The 24,434-nt window shown below is 50.4% G+C and overlaps 1 protein-coding gene across 1 annotated transcript in view; it reads right to left on the bottom strand.

The window, feature by feature from the left end:
- LRIT1 (leucine rich repeat, Ig-like and transmembrane domains 1) overlaps nt 1–1,274 on the bottom strand; it is a 117,392-nt gene extending 116,118 nt beyond the window's left edge. The window contains exon 1 of the mRNA XM_075347297.1: nt 1,035–1,274. Coding sequence (XP_075203412.1) covers nt 1,035–1,156 — 122 coding nt within the window. The 5' untranslated portion in view covers nt 1,157–1,274. The remainder of the gene's footprint in view (nt 1–1,034) is intronic.
- Nucleotides 1,275–24,434: the final 23,160 nt, after the last annotated feature.

Genomic DNA, 24,434 nt, shown 5'->3' with positions numbered 1-24,434 from the left:
ATGTGCATTAAATCATTGTCAACACTGGTTTTCTGTATACTTTTCCGAAAACCATGTGAACATACTATAGGATATAAACAAAGAAAATATCAGTGCAAAATAAAAAAAATCCTGCTATATTTGCATTAAAAACTTGACATTTACCATGGCCAGAGTTATAACTATTGCCCTTTATCCTGCCATAAATTAAAAAAAATGTCTGAAAAATTGTGTGGTCTATGAATGTAACACACAGCAACAGATTTTTATTTATATTTTTATATTATTTATAATATTTTTATATTCAACAGATTTCCAATTATTTCTACCCAAAATTGTAATTTTCAGGTTCCTTAGTCTGTTAGAAAAAAATAATATTTATCAAACACAATATGCACTCATGCATATAGCAATGCTATGGCTTGTATGGAGCCATTGAGGGGCACTTTGAGTCCATTGTAAGAAAAGCCTGAAATTTTTTTTTTGTTTTTGTACTGCTTCATTTCTATAATGTTATAGTTACATAAATATCCGTCATAAATATGTACTATTTTTACACCGAACTCCATCCTGAAAATGAATTATTTATTCAATATTTATGTTTATAAAGGAAAGTATGTAGAGCAGTGCATGGAAGCTATATACAGGCTCTGTATACATGCACACTATACGTCATGAAGAATATTTAGGTAAATTTAAATAAATAATATATGAAATATAGTTATCTAAAATTACAATTCTTGATCACTTGTTGCATAAATACAATATGTCTAGTAGACATATAATAAAGTATTTCATGTTTATTTGTGATGGCGTGCATTCTTCCGGATCCCCGTGGTATAAATACACAGTCTCTATGTGGTACAGAAGGCATTCAATGCTTTCTTTGAAATCAGATTAGAGACTGCTCAGAAGTTAATCCTTTGGCTACAGGAAGTGGCAGTACAAATTAAATAAGGAAAATAAAAAATAGCATACAAGTAACAACTGTATAGGTTAGAAGATCGTTGATAGATGCTGGATACATATGTGAGCATTTGACAAGGGGGACATACCTTGATTTTGATCCATCACTAAGTGAGTGAAATGTGCAGCTGCACTGAGACGGACAGGACGAGCAAAAGAAAGGAAGGCTCCCAAATACCAGGCAACCAAAGAACACCAAAGAGACACACATGGTGAACCAACCATGAGGAGCACCTTTGGGAACCCAGAGATATTTGCAGATGGCACCTTGTCACATTTTGTTGAGTGTCTTCAGCTTCCAGTCACAGACTGATGCTTTAGCTGCAGCTCAGTCCATCAGATAAAATAGGATAGGGGATTAGTGAGAGGACTTGGTTATTTTCCTGTCGCAGCCTATTGCTTCCTGGAATGTCATAGGAAAGCGTCTATCTAAGCTGCTACATGAGAAACACACAGTGGTATACAAATTACAGACAGGATATACAAAATAAATATGTTTATAAAATTTAGCCTTTTAGAAACACTACTATTTATTATTTTATCTGTTGTTTTATCAAAATATTAAAAGGTATATTATTGTTGTTAATATAATGTGTGAAAAAATATACATTATCTCAGTGCTTACTAGTGTCCAATTGGCCCTTGTGCAAAATTTTAACCTGGGCCCCCATCAGTATGTTAGGCAGATGTAGAGGCCCCTGTTGCGTTCTAGAGCCTACAGAGATATGTATAAGTTTGTTCCTCCCTTTCCCACATAAAAAAAATGCAGGTAAAATATATGTTTCATAGAAAAACGCAACAGCAAAATCATTTTCTAAGTAATGATTGTAAATAATAGTCAAACAGTGCACAAATCCACTAAAACTATCATACCAATAATAAACTACTTAAAGAAGATAAAAGACATCACTTTATGTGCATATGTTATCACTAGTGATGAGCGAGAATTAAATGCTCAAGTGCTCGGTACTGGAAACGAGCAGCTCAGACGCTCAGGCGGGCTTTAGTTGAGTACCAAGCATAATAGAAGTCAATGGGAAACTAACGCTAACAAGAGGGCTGGGGAGGCAGTAAAAATGCTTTAGTGGTTGGAAACAGCTCTCAAAAGGAATGGGAAGAGCATGAAGAAGATGCCTGGATGCTTCGCTTACTCCCAGGCTGCTGCTGTGAACAATGTAGTCAGAGTATTACTCAACTTTTACGAACTGACAATAAAACATACAAAACCGAAGATAACAGATTTTAAAGTTAGAAAACATTATTTTCTGCATAATGACATATATAAGGCAAAATTAAAAAGAGAAAAAGCCTCCAACGTTCTCCACCCTTTAATAGTCGGGCCATCTCTCACCATATTTCTTTGTTGCTCATGACATGAGTAGATGACATAGTAGAGGGGAAAATAAAACTAAACACAGCAGTAGACAACAGTAAATGTAATGCTAATATTTTACTACCTTATCTGGGCATGTGGAGTGAGTGACATAGTCAGACACATCCCATTTAGTTTATGAAAGAGGGACTCTGAAACTCAGAAAGTCGAGGTGTGCCGCCCCTGCAGCGGTCGAACCACTCGGATCTGGGATTGCTGTGGCCCCGGGGGCTTGCGGCAACTCAAATGTAAAGGGGGCTATTTACAGGGGATAATAGTTTGTGACGCCATCCGTGGTGTGCGGTAAGGGGAGTACCGCCGCTGTCGGTGTTGGGAGTACCCAGGGGAGATGGAGTGGGGCAGCCAGATGACATTTCCCTCCATGGGTAGGGGAGATCCAGGGAATCTGGATTGTGAGGTGCAGGGGAGCGCAGGGCTAGGTGGTAGCATGACCATGTACTCACTCAGACAGCATTGATGATGAAAAGCAGACTCTGACAACAAGGTACACCAAGTATCTGGATGCCGCTGCCCTCTTGGGGGAGCCCGTCCGGGTATCCGTTCCCTACAGTACTGCCTGATGGTCTGGAGCCTGCCTCCGTGCACAAATTTGAGGTGTTCTTGTGGCTCGTTGGCATAAAGCTGTCTGGGCCCCGCTCTCTACTGTTTGTAGTGGAGCTGTGCTTTCAAGGGCTCATGCTTGGGATTTCAGTGGGCTGCTTGGATTGGAAAGCCCTATCCCCTTCATTGCGCTAGTGCCCCTGATCTCTGAGCTTCGTGGGGACAGTCCATAAAGTCACTATCCTCCGCAAATTAAATGCTGAGTTGCTTGAAGCTACTCCCCAACCTAGGGTCCAGTACCCCGCCATGCTTTCGATCCCAGACCGGTTATTAGACTCAGATGCCTCCTGTCCTCCAAAACCGAGTCCAAGCACTCAGCCTCAATACCCTGCGACCGGGTCTCCAACTCTTCCGGCGCAAGCCACCGTCTGCAACAAAACCTGTCACTCCCCGGGAGCTCCAACTCCCAGCTCCTCACTCTTTGGGAGCTACTACTTCTCTGCCTGTCAGCTCTGCTCTGCTCTCAACTTCCTCCCTCACTGACTTTCCCCCTCCCAGCAATCTGCCTGACCCCTAGGTGGATGGCCCTTTTCCAGCTCAGCAGCCCACTGGTGTGTCTGGCAGGGTGTGGTGTGAGGTGTGGTTGGGATTTTGGATGCTGATGGAGGCAGTACTATAGGTTGGGAACCCCGAACCATGGGGGGTTGAGTCCTGCACTAGGAATAAAGAGCATGCAGTACCCTTTGACGACCTGACTAGTCCAGGGGCGTCACATATGCAGACAATGCCAAAAATTAGAAGAAAGAGGGACTCCTATATACCTTGCATTAGACATAAAGGAGGCCCTCATACAAAATAATTGTCAGGTAGTCTAACATAAAGCCTATGCACTAAGTGCATGGGCTGGAAAAAATTCAGAGGACCTGCAATACACCCTGAAAGAGACAGAGGAGGGCCTCAGATTGTTTTCCCCACTTTTAATAAGTGGGACTCCTAGACTGGTAAAGCTTATGCACTACCTGAAAGGGCTGAAAAGCATTTAGCCTTGGGAGTATATATTTAAATATGTAGGAGAATTGTAGGGGTAGGGTTCATACAGATCCTGAAAAAGTTATGAAGGAGAGTCGCATTATGACTCTCTAAAAATTAATGAGGGCAGCCTGTTTACCCTCTTAAAATTAGGAGAGAGGGCCACCTGATGAGCCTCTAAAAATTTAGAGCAATGGCCACTTTATGACCCTCTAAAAATTTTGAGCGAGGTTTGCATAATGACCCATATCATGATGGATGAGGAGAAGGACAAGAAAAGGAAGAAACCATGAACCATATAGCCTTATTTGAATGAGAAAGGGTGCATTAAAATACACAATAAAAAAGGAACATCTTAATTGGCTTTAGTTTTCTCTGCTATCATCTAGTGGAGTTGAAAAGTGTGGGCAAATCAAGTCTTTGTTCACTTTGATAAGAGTCAGTGTACCGCCCTGAGAGGGGCCCGGCCGCTTCTCCGCTGCTCGGGCCGAGCCGCTCAAGGTCCGGGCTCGGGTTGTCGGTGGCACGAGCGCCTCCGGACCGGGGGCCACGTCGCTCTGTTAAGGGGAGATAGTGGGGTGGTGGTGGTGATGTGGGACGAGGTCTGCAGCCGGGGGCCGCGATGTCATCGCACGGGTCGTGACGCCACCCACGGGTCGTGGTGACGGGATGCAACCAGCAGGGATAGTGCTGGGCTGTAGTAAGGAGCCTCTGACAGAGGAAATGAACGATGTGTATGCGATGAACAGTTTTACGTTCTATCAATCATACGTAGCTGTCACACACTACAACAATACTAATGATGCTGGATGTGCGTCACTTACGACGTGACCCCACCGACACATCGTTAGATTTGTTGTAGCATGTAAAGCCCGCTTAAGACAGACTTGAAAACTCGTGGAAGAATACTGACTAGGGTACTGGAAGACTGTATCCAAAGCCTGTGCAGGTGAACCGTGAGGGTAACAGACTGTAATCTGTGATTTATTATTTTGCCTGTAAAGCTGCAAGAGGCTCATGTTTTGTTTGAAGAGCAGGTAATGCAATAAGTTTTAATAAACTGCTGGACTTCTTAAAGAGACAAAACAATAAGCCACTCCTTGGCTAGGTCCTTCCCGGAGGGATATCTGGCTATTTTCCGTGTCAAGACTCCTAACAGAAGCTCCATGGACCTTTTTGATTTGCGGACTTCTTAAAGGCCCGCCACACACATCCGTGCCTCCGGTGCGTGTTTGGTACGTTTTTGCACGTACCAGAGACACGGAGACACGGAGACCCATGTTATTCTATGGGTGATGGCACACACGCGTAAAATCACACGGAACGTGTGTCCATGTGATAAGTACGTATGTGCGTTTTTCCGCACGGACAACATGTCCGTTTTTGGCGGTCAGCACGCAGGCACGGACCTGCTAAAGTCAATGGGTCTGTGCCTGCACGGACGGCACACAGAGCATGTCCGTGTTCAGCACATTTCGTCCGTGTGCGTTTTTAAACGAGCAATCTATTTTTTATTTCTTTTATAATAAAGTCAGTCTACTTACTTTTTTTTACTGCTATTCTCAGTCATACTTACATTGGCGCTCGGTATTTTTCTTCCCCCGGCTCATACTTACCAATCCCCGATCACCAGTGCGGCGAGGAACAGCTGTGCTGAAAATACGCGGCTTCAATTCATTTGAAAATGCCGGCCACTCATTAATCAATCTACTATTCCCTGCTTCTCCCACCCACAGGCGCTTATGATTGGTTGCAGTGAGACACGCCCCCACGCTGAGTGACAGCTATCTCACTGCAACCAATCACAGCAGCCGGTGGGCGGGTCTATACTGTGCAGTAAAATAAATAATTAATTTAAAAAAACGGCGTGCGGTCTCCCCCAATTTTGATACCAGGTAAGATAAAGCCATACGGCTGAAGGCTGGTATTCTCAGGATAATAACAATAACAATATCAGCCAGCAGCCGCCCGGAATTGGCGCATACAATAGATGCAACAGTTCTGGGACTCTACCCGGCTCTTCCTGATTTGCCCTGGTGCGTTGGCAATCGGGGTAATAAGGAGTTAATGGCAGCAGCCCATAGCTGCCAATAAGTCCAAGATTAATCATTGCAGGCGTCTTTGAGACACCCCCAATGATTAACCTACAAGTTAAAGTAAATAAACACACACAGTGAAAAAATCCTTTATTTGAAATAAAAAACAATAACAAATTCCCTCGTTCACCAATTTATTATGCCCCAAATACCCATCCATGTCCGGCATAATCCACGGAGGTCCCGCGTTGCTTCCAGCTCTGTTACATGAAGGTAACAGGAGCTGCAGAAGAACATCGCCGCTCCTATCAGCTCCACGCAGCAACTGAGGTGAGTAGCGCGATCAGCGATGATGTCACTCAGGTAACTCGCGGCCACCGCAGGATCCTCCAACTGTGAAAGCAAGTCGCCCAAGTGACAGCAATGAAGTTACAGGTGGGTTGCGGTCTCGGGTGGAGGATTCAAGCTAGCCGCGGGTAACTTGAGTGAAAGCAGCGCTAATCGCGCTGCTCACTTCAGTCACTCAAGGGATTAGCGGTCACTGGTGAGTCCTTCACGGGTGACCGCTAATCAGTACGCGACACAGACAGAGCCGCGGTATGAAGATGAAGCCGGGTGAAGTTGACCCGAGTTCATTCTCATCGTGCAACTCTGTCTGCTGTCAGCCGACATGTATCAAACAACTTTTTACCACACACACGGACATTTCACATGGACATTTCACATACACATACACCGACTTTCCACACGCACACGGACATTCCACATGCACACACGGGTAGCATACGCCATCACACGGATGTCATACGTACCGGAGAAACGCCTAAAAAAAAACGGAACATGGACCCGAAAAACGGACCGTGTCACACATACGTTTTTTATGCGGAAGTGTGTTTTTGGCCAAAGAGACAGTGTTCCTGAGTCTACCTCACATCGCAGCAAAACTGAGTAAAAACCCTGTTAGGCCTCTGCCACACAGTGGCGTACCATCAATAGAGGCAGACCACACCACTGCCATGGGGCCCCTGACGTGAAGGGGGCCCGGCCCCGGCTGCCCGCTGTGTGTGCGTTCTCACTTTCATACTTCCCAGCACCAGCGGGCTGCCCCGGGGAGGTCACCAAGCAGCTGATTATAGCCGCTGGGGGCCCGCACTGTCCAAATAGCTGCAGGCTGCTGCAACATCGATATGCAGACACTGGACACCGCGCGGCCTCTGTGAGAGATGCCAGGAGGAGGACAGCCAATCAGGAGAGGGGGCGAAGCTTGTTCAGGGCAGCGCGGGAGATAGAAAGATGAAAAACACAGAGCGGAAGCAGAGAGCATAATGAGCAGAGAGCAGAGAAAACAGAGCAACAAGGCAGAAGGAGTAGAATCAGTACAGCAAACAGAAAGCAGAGCACACAGAGAGAAGCAGAGAGCAGGATCTGAACACAGCCAGACCCACAGGAAGTGCAGCAGAGAGGCCGGAGCCACTAACATCTCTCACAGCACAGGAGCAGGTGAGCATTATAATGTACAAATGTCTGCCTGTAACACTACAGAAACTGCCCTGTACTGTGACATCCCTGTGTGTATTCTCCCTGCACTGTGACATCACTGTGTTCACTACCTCCGTACTGTGACATCACTGCATGTTACCCCTGTACTGTGACATCACTGCAAGGCAAAAACGAAACCCTGTCATCCTGATCCGCAGAAACAAAATACCGTAAATAGGTCTCCAGGGTCTGGTTAGCCCTTTCAGTCTGACCGTTGGTCTGGGGATGAAACGCCGAGGAGAAAGACAGCTGAACACCCAATTTGGAACAAAAAATCCTCCAAAACCTGGACACAAACTGCACCCCTCTGTCCGAAACAATGTTTTCGGGGATACCATGCAAACGAACAACATGTTGGAAAAACAAAGGCACCAACTCTGATGAAGACGGCAACTTAGAGAGGGGAACCAAGTGGACTATCTTGGAGAACCTATCACAGATCACCCATAAATCATTGGTAAAAGGTGACAAGAGCATTGGCAACTAATCTGGCCGCCATCCTCTTACTAACCATCAACACTAGAAGTAGCCGAGGGGTGAACTAACATCCTGTGCACCGCAAACCCAGCCGGAGAACTAGCTATCCTAAAGAAAGGAAAGATGAATAACTCACTGCCTCAGAAAATAGATAAAGAATAGCAAGCCCCCCACATTCAAAGACTGTGGTGATATAGGAAAACACAATACACAGATGATAGGATTAGCAAAGGTGAGGCCTGTTACGAGGGAGACCCGGGGAAGCGTGCCAAGATGGGAAATGGACAGCTTCCGCCGGTCAAGGTCCAATGTGCGGTGTAAGGGACCGCTGCTATGGTCAGGAAAGAGTGAGCGGGTTGCTACTAGTGATCGTCTGGAATGTCACAGACGATCTATGTACACCGGACCGCCCTAACCCGTGAGGGTTGTATGGCTCGGGGCTTCTCGATCGGTGTACGTGTTGCACGGGGACGCACAGAGGTGCCTATGCACGTGTGCCAGCGGGAGTCACAGGATATGGCACGAGGGTAGCACAGAGGTGCCCACGCACGTGTGCTTTCAATAACCAGGTGAGTCCGGTGGAGACTCGAGGAGCTCACCTGGGACAGGGACACGGCCTGTCGAAGGAGATACTGCCGGAGCAGCAAGGCAGGAACACGGCCTGCAAACCAGGTGCTGCCTAAGCAGCAAGGGCCAAGCCCACAAAAGACAATAATGCCTGAGCAGTGGCGTGGCAGCACGCTGCCAGACATCCAAACATAGAAGGACGGTCACGCACCACCATGATGGCAGGGGGAGCTTTTAAGGAGGTGTAGCTCCACCCAAGGGTGGGCGCGAGACGGGCGTGACCCAATCAGGGTTCGTGACGTCCTGGCCCAGCCAGTCAGGATTCAGCACATCACCAGCCTCGTCATGGGGCTGTGTGATATCAGTGAGCGAATCAGAAGACGTCACGTGGAGCACATGCTCATCCTCCTGCCTCTGGGTCATAAAGGCGGGATCCTCGGTTTCACAATGTGGAGAGACATGGGAAGTCTTGCTGCTTCCCTGAGCATCTATTCTTTGCACACTGCGCAACCTCCCAGAGCCTCCGTGATGCTGAGCAGGAGAGCTCGTGGCAGGCAAGGGATGGGAGACCGCTCCATTCCTTGCAAGGGGAGAACCACTAGGTGTCACCCTTCTGCTGTGTCTCTGAGGAGGCAACTCCTGCAGACTGCGCAGTCTCCCAGACCTTTGGCGCCGCTGAGCAGGAGGGCTCGTGGCAGACAAGAAATGGGGGACCACCTCATTCCTTGCAACAAGAGGGCCACGACGTGTAACAGAGGCCCCCACTAACTAAATAGGACAGGATAGGAAAGGGACTGATGGTGGCCAGAGAAAAACCCTACAAAAATCCAAGAACCTGATAGGACAAAAAGCCCTCAGATCACTGGATCTGAACTCCGTCCTTTACCAGGCGCTCTTGTCATACCAATGAACAGAAAGCAGGAATCATTACAAATTCAAGAAGCAACAAATACATGGACTAATAGGAGCAATACTCCAAACATAGCTGCAGGGTGTTTCCCAGCTAAGCAACAGAGAGGGAAGGTCCCTGCATGCAAATAAACTGAAAACAACCACAGTAAATGACAAACTCAGATAAGAGTAAAAGACCCAAACAACAAATAAAGAGCCAAGCACTTATCTGGGGTAGATGTGGTCTGAAGCGGGAAGAAGCAGGCTGGTGAACCAAGAACAACTGACATCTGGCATAGCCTGCTATCAGACCAGGGTTTAAATAGACAGAGAGTTAGCAATGGAAACATTCACAACAGACATCACTGCATGTTACCCCTGTACTGTGACAGCACTGCATGTTACCCCTGTACTGTGACATCAGTGCATGTCATCCCTGTACTGTGACAGCACTGCATGTTACCCCTGTACTGTGACATCACTACATGTTACCCCTGTACTGTGACTGCACTGCATGTTACCCCTGTACTGTGACAGCACTGCATGTTACCCCTGTACTGTGACAGCACTACATGCTACCCCTGTACTGTGACAGCACTGCATGTTACCCCTGTACTGTGACAGCACTGCATGTTACCCCTGTAGTGTGACATCACTACATGTAACCCCTGTACTGTGACTGCACTGCATGTTACCCCTGTACTGTAACAGCACTGTATTCTACCCCTGTACTGTGACAGCACTGCATGTTACCCCTGTACTGTGACAGCACTGCATGTTACCCCTGTACTGTGACAGCACTGAATGTTACCCCTGTACTTTGACAGCACTGCATGTTACCCCTGTACTGTGACAGCATTGCATGTTACCCCTGTACTGTGACAGCACTGCATGTTACCCCTGTACTGTGACAGCACTGAATGTTACCCCTGTACTTTGACAGCACTGCATGTTACCCCTGTACTGTGACAGCACTGCATTCTACCCCTGTACTGTGACAGCACTGCATGTTACCCACGTACTGTGACAGCACTGCATGTTACTCTTGTACTGTGACAGCACTGCATGTTATCCCTGTTCTGTGAAAGCACTGCATGTTACCCCTGTACTGTGACAGCACTGCATGTTACCCCTGTACTGTGACAGCACTGCATGTGTTACGTCACCACCGGAGTCCGCTCCAGCGACTTCTGCTCCGATTGCCAGGCGACACCGTGTTCCTGCCGTGGATGGTGCAGGTGATGGGAGAGGAGTCGATGTCAGCGGCACTGGTGGGCGCAGGCTCCGATCATCCACTGGGCTAGGTTATCTTGGGATCTGCAGTACCACTGGCTGACTGTGGGTGGCGTGTGTCTTCCAGCTGAAGTTGCCAGCGTTCAGCTACAGCCAATGGGAAGACACCACACCCTTCCTAGTTCCCCTCCTGTCTGCTGACCTCTGCCTGAGATAGCTCTGATTTCCTGGCTCCTTATCTGCCCTATTCTGTTTTGTGATTCCTGTGTGCTGACTTCTGCGTGTTTTCTGACTACCCTTCTGCCTGCTGTTTTTGTACCTCGCTGCCTGATCCGGATTTGACCTCTGCTACTTTTTCTGATTATGTCCTTGCCTGCCGATTCTGTCCCTGTTCTACTATTCCTGGTTTGACCCTGCCTGATGACTACTCTCATTGGACTGCAGTCTTCCACAGGTAGTAATCTTAGGGCCCTGTGTAATTCCAAATCCCTGTATAGGGGTTAAAGGGTTTCAGGGTTCTGGGGGTCCTGCTTGGTGAGTGGCTTCCCTCTAGCCTGTCCATTACATCCCATCTGAGTCTGTTGATCCAGGCAGGCGTTACAGCATGTTACCCCTGTACTGTGACAGCACTGCATGTTATCTCTGTACTGTGACATCACTGCATGTTACCCCTGTACTGTGACAGCACTGCATGTAATCCCTGTACTGTGACTGCACTGCATGTTACACCTGTACTGTGACATCACTGCGTGTTACCCCTGTGCTGTGACATCACTGCATGTTACCCCTGTACTGTGACATCACTGCGTGTTACCCCTGTACTGTGACATCACTGTACCCTGTACTAGGCAGAGTTTTACTAAAACTCCTAAGGCTATAAAGAGGGTCATAATCGTTACCATGATTTGGGGGAGACAGATGTGAAAATTTATATTGTGTATGGTGAGGGGCATGAAGGAGGACATCACTACATTAGGCCAAGTTCACACACTGCAGACTTTTTGGGGGGGGTATGTGGTGTGAACCCACTGGTCTTGGTACAGTGGGCTCTGCTTATTAACTGGATGGTGGCTGTATTCAGACTATGTGGTGACAATATTTGGTCATGGTGTGGCGGCATTATTGTGCATTGTATAGTAGTATTATTGGATTTGATATGGTGGGTGTTGTTTAGTAATGCGCGCCACTAGTGTGCAGTTTACCTTGCACCTCTGAAGTGTCCATCATTTTGAGAGGTTTGTCTGTATCCTGTTTGTGCATAGATGTGTTGGCCTGGGCTAACTGGACTGGTTGCCTTCTTTTCTGCTGTGTTGTTTAGTAACACTATATAGAATGTGTTATATGGTAATTGTATGACTATTTTGCTGATGCATTACTAAAAAAGAAATGTAGATATTTATAGATTTGTATAATTGAATTATTTTTATGGCGGCAGTAAATGTATCAGTAATTACTGTGAGGCACTTGCTAGGACTATTTTTTATTACTGTTTACTCTGGAGTTCTTTGGTTTGTTGGCTGCGGCGCATTCCACTGTTTGCAGGCGCTGCGGTGCTCAGTGAGTGTAAGCCACTGCGATGCTCAGCGAGCGTCAAGCCCTGCGGTGCTCAGCAAGCGTCAGGCACTGTTACTTTGGCTGCTTTGGTTTGAAAATCCCAGTGCATGCTAGGAGGCTTAAACAAGTCATGATCAGGGGGCAGAGGCTGCGGTCACTGTTGCAGCCTCTGCCCCCTCCCTGAAATTAATTCTCATTAGTGACGTCCATTTCAGGGGCTGAACTAGTCCCTGCTCTATTGAGTATATGCTGGCTTTCAGTTACAACTGATGCTCAGTAGAATCTTGTAACTGTAGAATTCTTCCCAGTGCACAATGGCAGTGCACTCCCTCGCCGGCTCTGATTACAAGTGACAAGCTGGCAGCAGACCGCACTGTCAATGTACATGGTAAGTAAAGAACGAACAAGCAGAGACCAGCGCCATTCCCGCAAGTGACGTCCCTTTTGAACAGAGCTGACAAAGGAGTGCACTTTCATTGTGCACTGAGAAGAATAGTGCACAGTGACAAGATTCTGCTGAGCATATATTGGAATCGACAGTTGGTGCATGCAAAGTAAAATACGGATTAGCCCGGCCCCTAAAATCTAGGTCACTGATGATGCTTTGTTTCAGCAAGAGGGTAGAATGTTATGATCCGGAACCATGGAAGGTGACAAAAGCATTAGCAACTAATCTGGCCGCCATCCCCTTACTAACCATCAACACTAGAAGTAGCCGAGGGGTGAACTAACATCCTGTGCACCGCGAACCCAGCCGGAGAACTAGCTATCCTAAAGGAAGGAAAGATGAATAACTCTCTGCCTCAGAAAATAGAAAAGAATAGCAAGCCCCCCACATTCAAAGGCTGCGGGGATATAGGAAAACACAATACACAGATAGATGATAGGATTAGCAAAAGGTGAGGCCCCCACTGACTAAAATAGGAAAGGACAGGAAAGGAGCTGATGGTGGCCAGAGAAAAACCCTGCAAAATTCCAAATTCCTGATAGTACAAAAAGGCCCTCAGATCGCACGAGTTTTGGAACACCTTTTTAATGAATCAGAACTAATAAGTATAGGTCACTTATCAGGGGCCACTGCTTTGTGCTTGCCCCCCAGGCCAAAATTTGCGAGCCAGCCCCTGATTCCCAGCCAGGCTGAGTGTCAGACTGTCAGCGTCTGCAGCTCAGCGCCAGCGCGTCGTGTACACTGCAGTGTCCCAGAAGCTGCTCCTGCTCTGTTGCTCCTCTCTCTGGCTCAACTTGCTTGTGCCCCTGGCTGACGTACAGCCAGAGAGAGGAGCTTTGGAGGCAGTCGGGCAGGCGGCAGCATTGGTGATTGTACTGTTCTCAGGCAGCTCAGCATGGTGTCTGCACCTGGCAGAGACTCAGATGGACACAACGCACACTGTCACAAAACAGGAGCACAGCACTGCCTAGACTGGTGCTCTGCAATTGGATCCACGCCCGGGAATAGTCTACTTACTGGACTGGTAGATGTAGAGCCTGGCTAGAATAAAGGATAATTCATAATGTGTATATACGCCCCTAGTAACTTGTATGCAGGCCCCCAGTAACTTATATGTCCCTCCAGTAACTTGTATATCCCCCCAGACGTGCGCTGTTTATTATATTAATAATTTATTGTATTTTTTTATCGGGTGGGGGGGCCCTGTTCAGACTTTTGCTATGGGGTCCCATGATTTCTATGTACGCCCCTGCTGCCACACATACGTGAAAATCATGCACGTGCCACGAGACAAGTATTTTCCCTGCGTGTTGCGTTTGGTAAGTACGTGTCTCCGGTCTGTGCGGACCATGTGTGTTCTACGTGTGCTATCCGCGATAACACACGGAGAACCGGTAATTTGCATACTCACGTGGTCCTTCCTGCTGGCCATGGTGCTGATCTTCGGTCTCCAGTCATCCCGACTCCCCGCTGCTGCCGGCCGCAGTGAAGTGAATATTAAATGAGCATAATCAGCAGTGGTCGGCAGCAAGTGACAGCAACGGCAGAGCCCGCAGGGCTGGAGAAGGTGAGTAAAGATTTTTTTTCTCTGACACGTGAGTTTTCTCCGGTGCGTGTCACACGGGACCGCATGTACACTACATCCGTGTGGTACGGGTGCGGGCCGTGTGACACCCATGATGCTGGAGAAAAACGGACATGTCAGCGTGAGAAACACACGGACACACGTAAGTACGGAACGGACACATGGTCCGTTCCAAAATACTTACGTATGTCCAAACCATTAGGAATAGATAGTTCCATGTGTGCCCGTGTCTCCGGTACGTGAGAAAACTGTCAGACACGGGATGTCACAGGTGCACAGGTGGCCCTGCTCGGCTTCATGGCCCCGAGGTGTACAATAAAAGGGATGGATAAGGGAAAGGAGAGGATGAGGGTAGTAGTGAATGAGAGTGAGGAGGATTGTCTTGTGACGCCTCCTGCTATATGCCACCAGGGAATTAGCCGCCGCTGTTGTCGCTGTGCTCTGGGGTGGATGGTTGTAGCAGCCAAGATGGTTCAGCTCCCCACGGGTTGAGCGGGCCACGGGGAGGATGATGAGAAGAGTAGTAGCTGTTGGCGCCGAAGTGCGAGGTAATGGCGACGGTAAACAAAAGGCTGAATTAGCTGGTGCAATTCCAGGTCTTTTACTCACAGTTCTTAGATTGCCCAGGAGATACCAGTCACTGCCGTGATGGGCCCCAGTTGATCCCAGATCCGTTGGAGGTCAGACCCGGTATGGTTGTCGGTGGGCCCTTCCCTCTTGCGCCTTTAGAGATGGATCCCCATGGCCTGAAGCTGCTTGGGGACCCCAGTTCTCGAACTGTTAGTTCCCATCCCGTATGCAGGAGCCACGGATCCATGGTGGGACTTGACTTAGATCACGACTCTGGACCCTTTGTAGCACTGTGCTCCGGGAACTTTGGTGGCCAGAGGGACATACAATCCCACTTTCCTGCAGATTCTGGTGATACAACGTGAAGTCTGTTCCACCCTAGGATTCTGCACCCTGCACTGCGCCGATCCCGAGGGAGCAATGAAGCTCTCCCCACGGCGACCATATTGAATCCTGCGTCCCATCAGAGAAACCAGTAAACCCGTCTGCTTATTTCCTCTCCTGCTGGAGAACTCCCTAACTGTTGTGTCAGCTCCTAACTCCCCCTGGTGGCTGCTCCTCCCCCAGGTCCCTGTCACTAGTAGATGGCAGCCCCCCATGTTTGGTGACTACCTTAAGACCCAACCCTAGCCCGTTCCCCATTGGGGAGGGCAATCTGGTTGTGTGTATGAGTTTGTGTGTTGTGGAACCAGTACCGACCTCCTCTGGATCCAGGATAAGTACCGCACCTTAAGTGAGGTGCAGTACCCTCAGGGGAGCCACACAAACACATACGCACCTTTACCACGGACTGGGCAAAACATTCAAGTTATTTATGGTTGTGTGAAGGAGGCCTAAAATTCAGAGTATAAAATCTATTTCTGCTTAGTACTATATGTAAAGGCCATGGCCCCTTTCCTCTCCATCCTGTAATTTTACCGTGAGCCAGAGATGAAATATTTCTGTGCCAGCTTTCCATAAACTGTTTAGTACATGTGGCGTATACATTTATTTTTTACTGCATGTCACCAATAGTTATGAAACTATTTGCAGATGTTCTGTAATAAATGGATTTCTATCCGATCTGCAGAAGTCTCTCTGGGGAGTGCTATCATTTCAAAGAACGTACATCTCGTATAAGAAGTAGAATGTCAAATCCCAGATCTTCATGTATTACATTTTACATGCAGAGATCAACTATTGCAAACCAGGCACGTCTGTTGTACGGCAGCTATTTAATTATAGATAGATGTCTTTCACACATTGTTACCAACACTTGTAGAAATGGAAAATACAATTCTTTATAGCACAAACTTTGAAAACAGAATTTAGAGCTGAATGCAAATGCTATGGATATATTATTTATGTATAAGGCACCAATATAATAGATGGAAATCGAACTTTATGCTATCCATAATAATAAGAGGCTTAAAGTGAACCTGTCAGGTGCAATATGCACCCAGAACCACGAGCAGTTGTGGGTGCATATTGCTAATCTCTGCCTAACTGTCCCAGCATCTAGTAGCATAGATAAAGAGATCTTTAGAAAAAGTATTTCTAAAGATCCTTTATTATATGCTAATGAGGCCATCAACTAGTCGCAAGGGCGTTAGTTCCCTTGGCTAGTCAACCCCAATAGCATGTAAGCCCATCCCTGTAGGCGTGCTAACATGCTAATAAATGCACAGCGTCAGAGGTATGGTCGTGCTCACCTCTGCTGCCACATCACACCCAACGCTGGATTTCGGCTCAGTACACATGATCCCAGACGTCCGGTCATGAGCACTCAAGTCGGGTGTAAAGGGTGCTTTACACATTGCGACATCACTAGCGATTGCAAGCGATGTCGAGCGCGATAGCACCCGCCCCCGTCGTACGTGCGTCATGTGGTGATCGTTGCCGTAGCGAACATTATCGCTACGGCAGCGTCACACGCACATACCTTGTCAGCTACGTCGCTGTGACCGCCGAACAATCCCTCCCTCAAGGGGGAGGTGCGTTCGGCGTCATAGCGGCGTCACTACGCGGCCGGCCAATAGAAACGGAGGGGCGGAGATGAGCGGGACGTAACATCCCGCCCACCTCCTTCCTTCCACATTGCCGGTGGACGCAGGTAAGGAGATGTTCGTCGTTCCTGCGGTGTCACACATAGCGATGTGTGATGCCGCAGGAACGACGAACAAAATCGTACCTGTGGCAGCAGCGATATTAAGGAAAGGAGCAACGTGTCAACGATCACCGTTTTTGAATGATTTTGCGATCGTTGATCGTTGCTCCTTGGTGTCACACACTGCGATGTCGCTACCGGCACCGGATGTGCGTCACTAACGACGTGACCGCGACGATATATCGGTAGCGATTTTGCAGCGTGGAAATGGCCCTTAAGTGTCCCGACTTCTAATCATGCGCACTGACCCTATGCCCAGCATTCTGAGGCAGTGACAATGGACACAGGTATGCGCATCAACACTGATAACGCTGGGCAGAGGGCATTAAATAGCATGTTAGCACATCCCTGTGGACGTGCCAACATGCTAAGACAGCGGAATGTCAAAGGAACTAATGCCCTTGCTGCTAGTTCATGCGCTCATTAGCATATCACAAAGGATCTTTAGAAATACGTTTTCTAAAGATATCTTTATCTATGCGAGTGTATACAGGGACGGTTAAGGTGGTGTCATACATAGCGACGACGACAACGACGTCGCTGCTAAGTCACCATTTTCTGTGATGTAGCAGTGACGTCCCGTCGCTGTGTGTTACATCCAGCAACGACCTGGCCCTGCTATGAGGTCGCAGGTCATTGCTAAATGTCCTACTTCATTTTTTGGACGTTGCTCTCCCGCTGTGAAGCACACATCGCAGCGAGAGAGCGACGAACTGAAGCGAGCAGGGTGCAGGGAGCCGGCGTCTGGCAGCCTGTGGTAAGCTGTAACCACGGTAAACATCGGGTAACCAAGAAGCACTTTCCTTGGTTACCCGATATCTACCTTAGTTACTAGCGTCCGCCGCTCTCACGCTGCCAGTGCCGGCTCCCTGCTCCCTGCATACGTAGCTGCAGTACACATCGGGTAATTAACCCGATGTGTACTCTGGCTAGGAGGGCAGTTAGCCAGCGCTAAGCGGTGTGTTCTCACGCTGCCAGTGCCGGCTCCCTGCTCCCTGCACACGTAGCTGGAGTACACATCAGGTAATTAACCCAATGTGTACTCCAGCTATGTATGCAGGGAACAGGGAGCCGGCACTGGCAGCGTGAGTGCAGCGGATGCTAGTAACTAAGGTAAATATCGGGTAACCAAGAGAAGTGCTTTCCTTGGTTACCCGATATTTACCTTAGTTACGCTTCCACGCGTTGCTGCAGGCTGGGGGCTGGTCACTGGTCGCTGGTGAGATCTGCCTGTTTGACAGCTCACCAGCAACCATGTAACGACGCAGCAGCGATCCTGATAAGGTCAGATCGCTGGTCGTGATCGCTGCTGCGTCGCTATGTGTGACACCACCTTTAGGCAGGGATTAGCAATATGCACCCAGAAGGGCCAGAACTGCTCGTGGTTCTGGGTGCATATTGCACCTGACAGTTTCCCTTTAAGTTGAAGCCCATGCCTAACTGCTTTAGTCCTGTGTCAGAGAGGTTTCTAAACCAATTAGGCTCCAGTAACTGCAATTTTAACCATTGCATCTGTAGTGACCCAGAGTAGACACTACTAGAGTGTCCCCTGATGGGCCATGTGTTTTTCTATAATGTTGGACATTATCTGTGACTTCTGAGCCTTGCTCTGAGAGTTGTAGTATTTCCCATCTACACTGACATCTACTGGCTTTACTCAAAACTTCCTTTGCCTTATATGGTAAAGGAGTGAAACAACAGCGGGGAAATTTCAGGGTTCGTTTCTGACAGGAAAAAAATGAGAAAGCTGCCTGTGGCTGAGGATTCAGGAGGTGAGGACTGAGTTTGTATGAATGCTGGAGTTGGTGGGTCTATTTCCAGTCACTTCTATCCTCAAGTGACAAGTGACTGTGTCTGGTAAGGAGAATGAAACTCTCTATGGAAAGGGAAAATCCAGGCTGCCATTTATTCTAAATCATGGTAGACCTCGAACAATAGTGAGATCCAGAAAGCCCAGAAACTGCTCAAAGCCAAGACAGATATAGATACTGTCAGAGCTTGGATGGGTAAGATTTACTCCTGCAAAGAAAAGAACTGTAACATAAGTTATGGAAACTGTTATATGGACTGGCTTACAGCATGCATTGTCTACACTGCAGGTTATGTGGAGTAAAAGTTGCCTGTGTTCATGAAACCTACGGTGTCTGTGTTTCTTGTGGGATGCATTCACCCTGGCTACTACCTCACGCCATATGATCTGGTTTCTTCGCATGCTAGGAACCACATGAAAGTCCAACCAGACCAGGAAGCTTAGCCACTACACATATCTGGACTACGGAATCAGCCCATGCGGCCACCTACTTGCCTTCCCTTATTACAGTATTCCCTTTTACATTTGCATACCAACCTGTGGATTGTCGGAGCCATCGGAGGTGTGGCGCCCTGGACAAGCCAGGTCGTCACAGGTACTGCAACAACACACCCCACACCCCGGTTAGGCACACCAGTCACACACAAATCCTTGTTGCCTCCCTCCAGGGGCTGATGTCCACACTAGGTGGGGTGGAGCCAGGCGGTTGGCCCCACCCACTGAGGAGTACACGGTCCTGGAGGCGGGAAAGGAAGCGGAGAGGCTCGGGCAGAGTAGAGATGAGTTAGGGAGAGTGAAGGAGCAGGAGTGAAGTGGCAAGTGAGGAGCAGTCTGACCGCGTCCGGGTACGTGGCCCGGGCACATACAGCAAGGTTGGCAGACGGTGGTGGCCGTCTGCAGGAGAGGCCGATCGACGCGGAACCGTAGGACCGGGGTCGGGCGGTGGCCCGCCGGTACCGAACCGGGGAGCAAAGAGAAGCCAGCACCATTCGGCAGGGCCTACGGACCCCGACCAGGCTTGGAGTCACCGTTAAACTGGTCAAATCCGTTAGCGACGGGAACCTCCGGGGTTTCCCAGCAGCAAAGACCCGATTGAAGGCAACCATCCAAACCAAGGGAAATACAGTCACCGCCAAGGCTACAATTCCCAGGGCCAGAGCCTGCGGGCAAAAGGAGCTCCTTCGGCGCCTATCAAAGCTGGGGAGCGGGTTACCGGTGGGAAGCCATCGGGGTCGAAAACACACTATAGATGCAGGGAAAGGCAGCCACCGCCAACCTACCGGAAGTGACCACTGCAGCCGGCTGCGGGACCCGTCCATCCAGCCGTTTGTTTTACCAGAGACTCCGTGTACGTTATTGGCTGAGTGAGTACCACCATGCCATCTGGCACCGCGCTGCCCCCGTGACCCTGCACCTCACCAAACACTGCCATCCACATTCCAGTCACCTCACCGGGCCCCGGGACCACCCAAAACCCCCTACCCATGGAGGGGAGAGAAACATCTCGGCTGCTCCCTGTCATTGCTCCCGGGATCCCTGTCCAGAGCAGCAGTGGTGTCCCAACCTCACCACAAACCGTGGGTGGCGTCACGGACCGACTTCCCAAACCCCAAAAACTATCCCCTTTCACTCACGGGCGAGGAGCGCCGCTCGAGTCCCCGGATCCGGCCCACCGCTCGAGCCACCGAGCAGCGAGCAGCAAGCAGCAGGCTGCAGCAGCGCCGGACCCGAGCGCCAGCGAGAGCGCAGCAGCGACGGCTCCCTTCCCGCCCGCGACAACTTGGCATCACGAACAGGATCTTACCGTTCTACCGCCTGGTAGAAGTGTGCTTTGTGTCCCGCCGGAGGTGTCCGGCCGAAAAATTTCAGAATCTGCCATCTTGGGCACGAAAAGTTCCCCGCTCGAGCGTCTTCCCGAGCAGTGGAGGTGCGAAAGCCGAAGCTCCACCCCTGAAGAGGAGGTGCTGAGAAGAAACCAAGGGGGGCGGATGGCGTCCGGCCGCATGTAGACCGCGGCTATAAAAGCAGGGACGCCAGGACTCTGCGGCCATCTTTGGTTCCTGGAAGAGGCCGCTGCAACGATGCATAGTCCGTCCGGCAACACCGTAACCCCCGCGCCCGCGCCTGGTACCGCGGCGTGGGTGGAAGTCCGGACCGTCCAGTTGAGCAGCTGCCTGCAGGTCCGAATGCAGCTCCTCCTGGAGGAGTGGGAGGCCGACATGGCGGACGTGGTGGCAGCTATACGGAGACGCGAGGTGGAGGAAGATTTGGAGGAGCGGGTAAGCGACCCACGCCCCTGTAGTCCGAAGGGATCGGCCGCTGCGGCTGAGGGGCCCGGCCTGCCCCGCTCACTCTGCTGCCTCCCCCGCTACCTGTGTTAGTTGCTACCGCCCTGCCACTAGGCCCGCTACCCGAACAATCGGTAGCGGTACCCTGCCCGTCCGCCCAAGCGGACCGACCTGCAGCTGAAGCCCATAACCGTCCTGAACCGCTTCCCTGGAAGCTGCCGAAGACCGAACCCGTCAGCGGAGATGTACCGGAGGCACATGCAGTGACCGTGCCTGGTCCCGTACCGACTCCGGCAGCCCGTCCCGTGCAGGAGGAGGCGGAGGTCAAGTGGGAGAGGAACCCTGTACCCATCCCCCACGCCTCGGCTGAGGCTGCGCCGGGTCGTTGATGCGAGGCAGCGCCCCAGGCCATGACACCGTGGGATCTTCCACAGAGGGCGCCAGTGGTGGGCAGCGTGGTGGAAGTCTCGCGGGGCCCGACCTGCGCGCAGGGACAAGCAGTAGCCCCTTACTGGGACAGGGAACCGACCCCGCTGGGCTGAGAAATTGCGGAGATGGAGAGGCGGAAGGCTGCACTGATAGCCCACACCATCCAAGAAAAAGAAAGCCTCCGCAGAGCCACCTTCCGGGTACGGGGCCCGGTCCACGAGGGGCAAGTGAGAAAGTTTGATGTCCGTCGGGGATACGGGTTTATCTTCGAGCCAGGCCTGGAGGCCGAAGTCTTCGTAGCCCGCCGGGACGTTAATGCCCACTTACCGGAGGACCACCCGGGCCATAACCTGCTCCCAGGGGATCTGGTCCAGTACACGCGACATTGCGGAAAGAGGGGCTGATTTGCCCTGGACGCCAAACTGAGAAGAGGCCAGGAGCCCCAAGCACCAGCCCAGCTCACTCCCCCGGTCTGTGGGGTGGACCTGCAGTAAGTCAGCGGTCCCTCCGCTGCGAGTTGTCCCCGTTGGGACCACCAGTACCGTTGTTAAGTGAGTAAACGAAGTAATCAACCGAACTGTAACCTGATTAGCAACCGTGATTGAACCGGCCGTTGCCAGCAAGTTATCCCTGAAGGGACCCTTTGCACCATTGGCGTAAGGAACTACTTAGGGACATGCCCGAGAACTTGCAGGGCAACCACAAACTTGTGGCATGTAAATAATTTCTGGCCTTTATTCCGTGTCCGCCTCCGGAGAGGCTGTTTTGGAGGATGGGCCTGGAGGAAAGGGATGGCCCAGGCCCACTACTACCGTAACTGGTGGCGATCCTCCGGGGTCCCCCATGGACGTGGGTCCCCTGAAAGAGACCGTACCCGCTCGGGCAGCCTGGTGATGGACTGGGGCAAGGGGTGCTGCCCACTTCTTAGGGGCAGCATCAGGGCCAGGTTGTTTGGACGGGGGGAGAGCGGAAGCCGTGTATTGTTAATAAAAATGTACCGTTGGTAACGTTAAAGAAAGTGCCTCCCGTTAAGGGAAGTTTCATAAAAGTATGCTTATGTTTGATGTTTTACCTGTTTCTACCTCTTTTTACAGTTACGAAATAAAACCGGTGATGGACGGGCAGCCCGCGGACGGTCTGTATTTAACCAAGGGGGAATGTGGTGCCCTGGACAAGCCAGGTCATCACAGGTACTGCAACAACACACCCCATACCCCGGTTAGGCACACCAGTCACACACAAATTCTTGTTGCCTCCCTCCAGGGGCTGATGTCCACACCAGGTGGGGTGGAGCCAGGCGGTTGGCCCCACCCACTGAGGAGTACACGGTCCTGGAGGCGGGAAAGGAAGCGGAGAGGCTCGGGCAGAGATGAGTTAGGGAGAGTAAAGGAGCAAGAGTGAAGTGGCAAGTGAGGAGCAGTCTGACCGTGTCCGGGTACGTGGCCCGGGCACATACAGCAAGGTTGGCAGACGGTGGTGGCCGTCTGCAAGAGAGGCCGATCGACGTGGAACCGTAGGACCGGGGTTGGCCGGTGGCCCGCCGGTACCGAACCGGGGAGCGAAAAGAAGCCAGCACAATTCGGCAGAGCCTACGGACCCCGACCAGGCTTGGAGTCGCCATTAAACCGGTCAAATCCGTTAGCGACGGGAACCTCTGGGGTTTCCCAGCAGCAAAGACCCGATTGAAGGCAACCGTCCAAACCGTGAAGGGAAATACAGTCACCGCCAAGGCTACAATTCCCAGGGCCAGAGCCTGCGGGCAAAAGAAGCTCCTCCGGCGCCTATCAAAGCTGGGGAGCGGGTTACCGGTGGGAAGCCATCGGGGCCGAAAACACACTACAGATGCAGGGAAAGGCAGCCACCGCCAACCTACCGGAAGTGACCACTGCAGCCGGCTGCGGGACCCGTCCATCCAGCCGTTTGTTTTACCAGAGACTCCGTGTACGTTATTGGCTGAGTGAGTACCACCATGCCATCTGGCACCGCGCTGCCCCCGTGACCCTGCACCTCACCAAACACTGCCATCCACATTCCAGTCACCTCACCGGGCCCCGGGACCACCCAAAACCCCCTACCCATGGAGGGGAGGGAAACATCTCGGCTGCTCCCTGTCATTGCTCCCGGGATCCCCGTCAAGAGCAGCGGTTGTGTCCCAACCTCACCACAAACCATGGGTGGCGTCACGGACCGACTTCCCAAACCCCAAAAACTATCCCCTCTCACTCACGGGCGAGGAGCGCTGCTCGAGTCCCCGGATCCGGCCCACCGCTCGAGCCACCGAGCAGCGAGCAGCAAGCAGCAGGCTGCAGCAGCGCCGGACCCGAGCGCCAGCGAGAGCGCAGTAGCGACGGCTCCCTTTTCGCCCACGACAGAGGCACCGTAACAGGATTACGCTCCAGGTTCTGAGGCCTTGCATTCCTGCTGGAGGTTGCGGCACATCCCAAATAGATATACCTCTATAATTGCAGTCTGCCCTATTGTTACTTTGTGTGCTGTAGGTTGCTAACTAAACTCATAGATTCCTAGTAAATAACCTTTAAAAAAGTCTCTCTTTTCTGGGAAGCTACCATGGGGGAGAATTGCTCTTTGACCATTTCTATGTCTTTCACAAAGAAATGGCTGACAGTGATTATTGTCAGTGTAATGGGACATGTCATCCATGTAAGAGCTACAGCACTTAAGATAATGACTGGTACACACAGTGTCGGACTGAGCTGCCAAGGGGCCAGCAGTAACACTAACTCTGGAGGCCACTGTTCAGCCTCATACACACCTTTATCTGTACGTCTATGTTATAATGCCCTGGGTAGTTTGTTGGGTAAATGATAAGGTGCTGATTTTTTTTCTGTACATAGTGATCAATGTAATGGGGCCAAGTTCTGCTCCTATTGGGGGTAAGTGGCTCACTCCAGCACAGGGACCCACCAGGGAATTCCCCTGTTCCAATGTGGACC

Source organism: Anomaloglossus baeobatrachus, chromosome 5 (assembly GCF_048569485.1).
Source record: "Anomaloglossus baeobatrachus isolate aAnoBae1 chromosome 5, aAnoBae1.hap1, whole genome shotgun sequence".
NCBI classification, from domain to species: domain Eukaryota; kingdom Metazoa; phylum Chordata; class Amphibia; order Anura; family Aromobatidae; genus Anomaloglossus; species Anomaloglossus baeobatrachus.
Note: the sequence above shows the minus strand (reverse complement) of the source record. Positions and strands in the feature narration are given on the sequence as shown.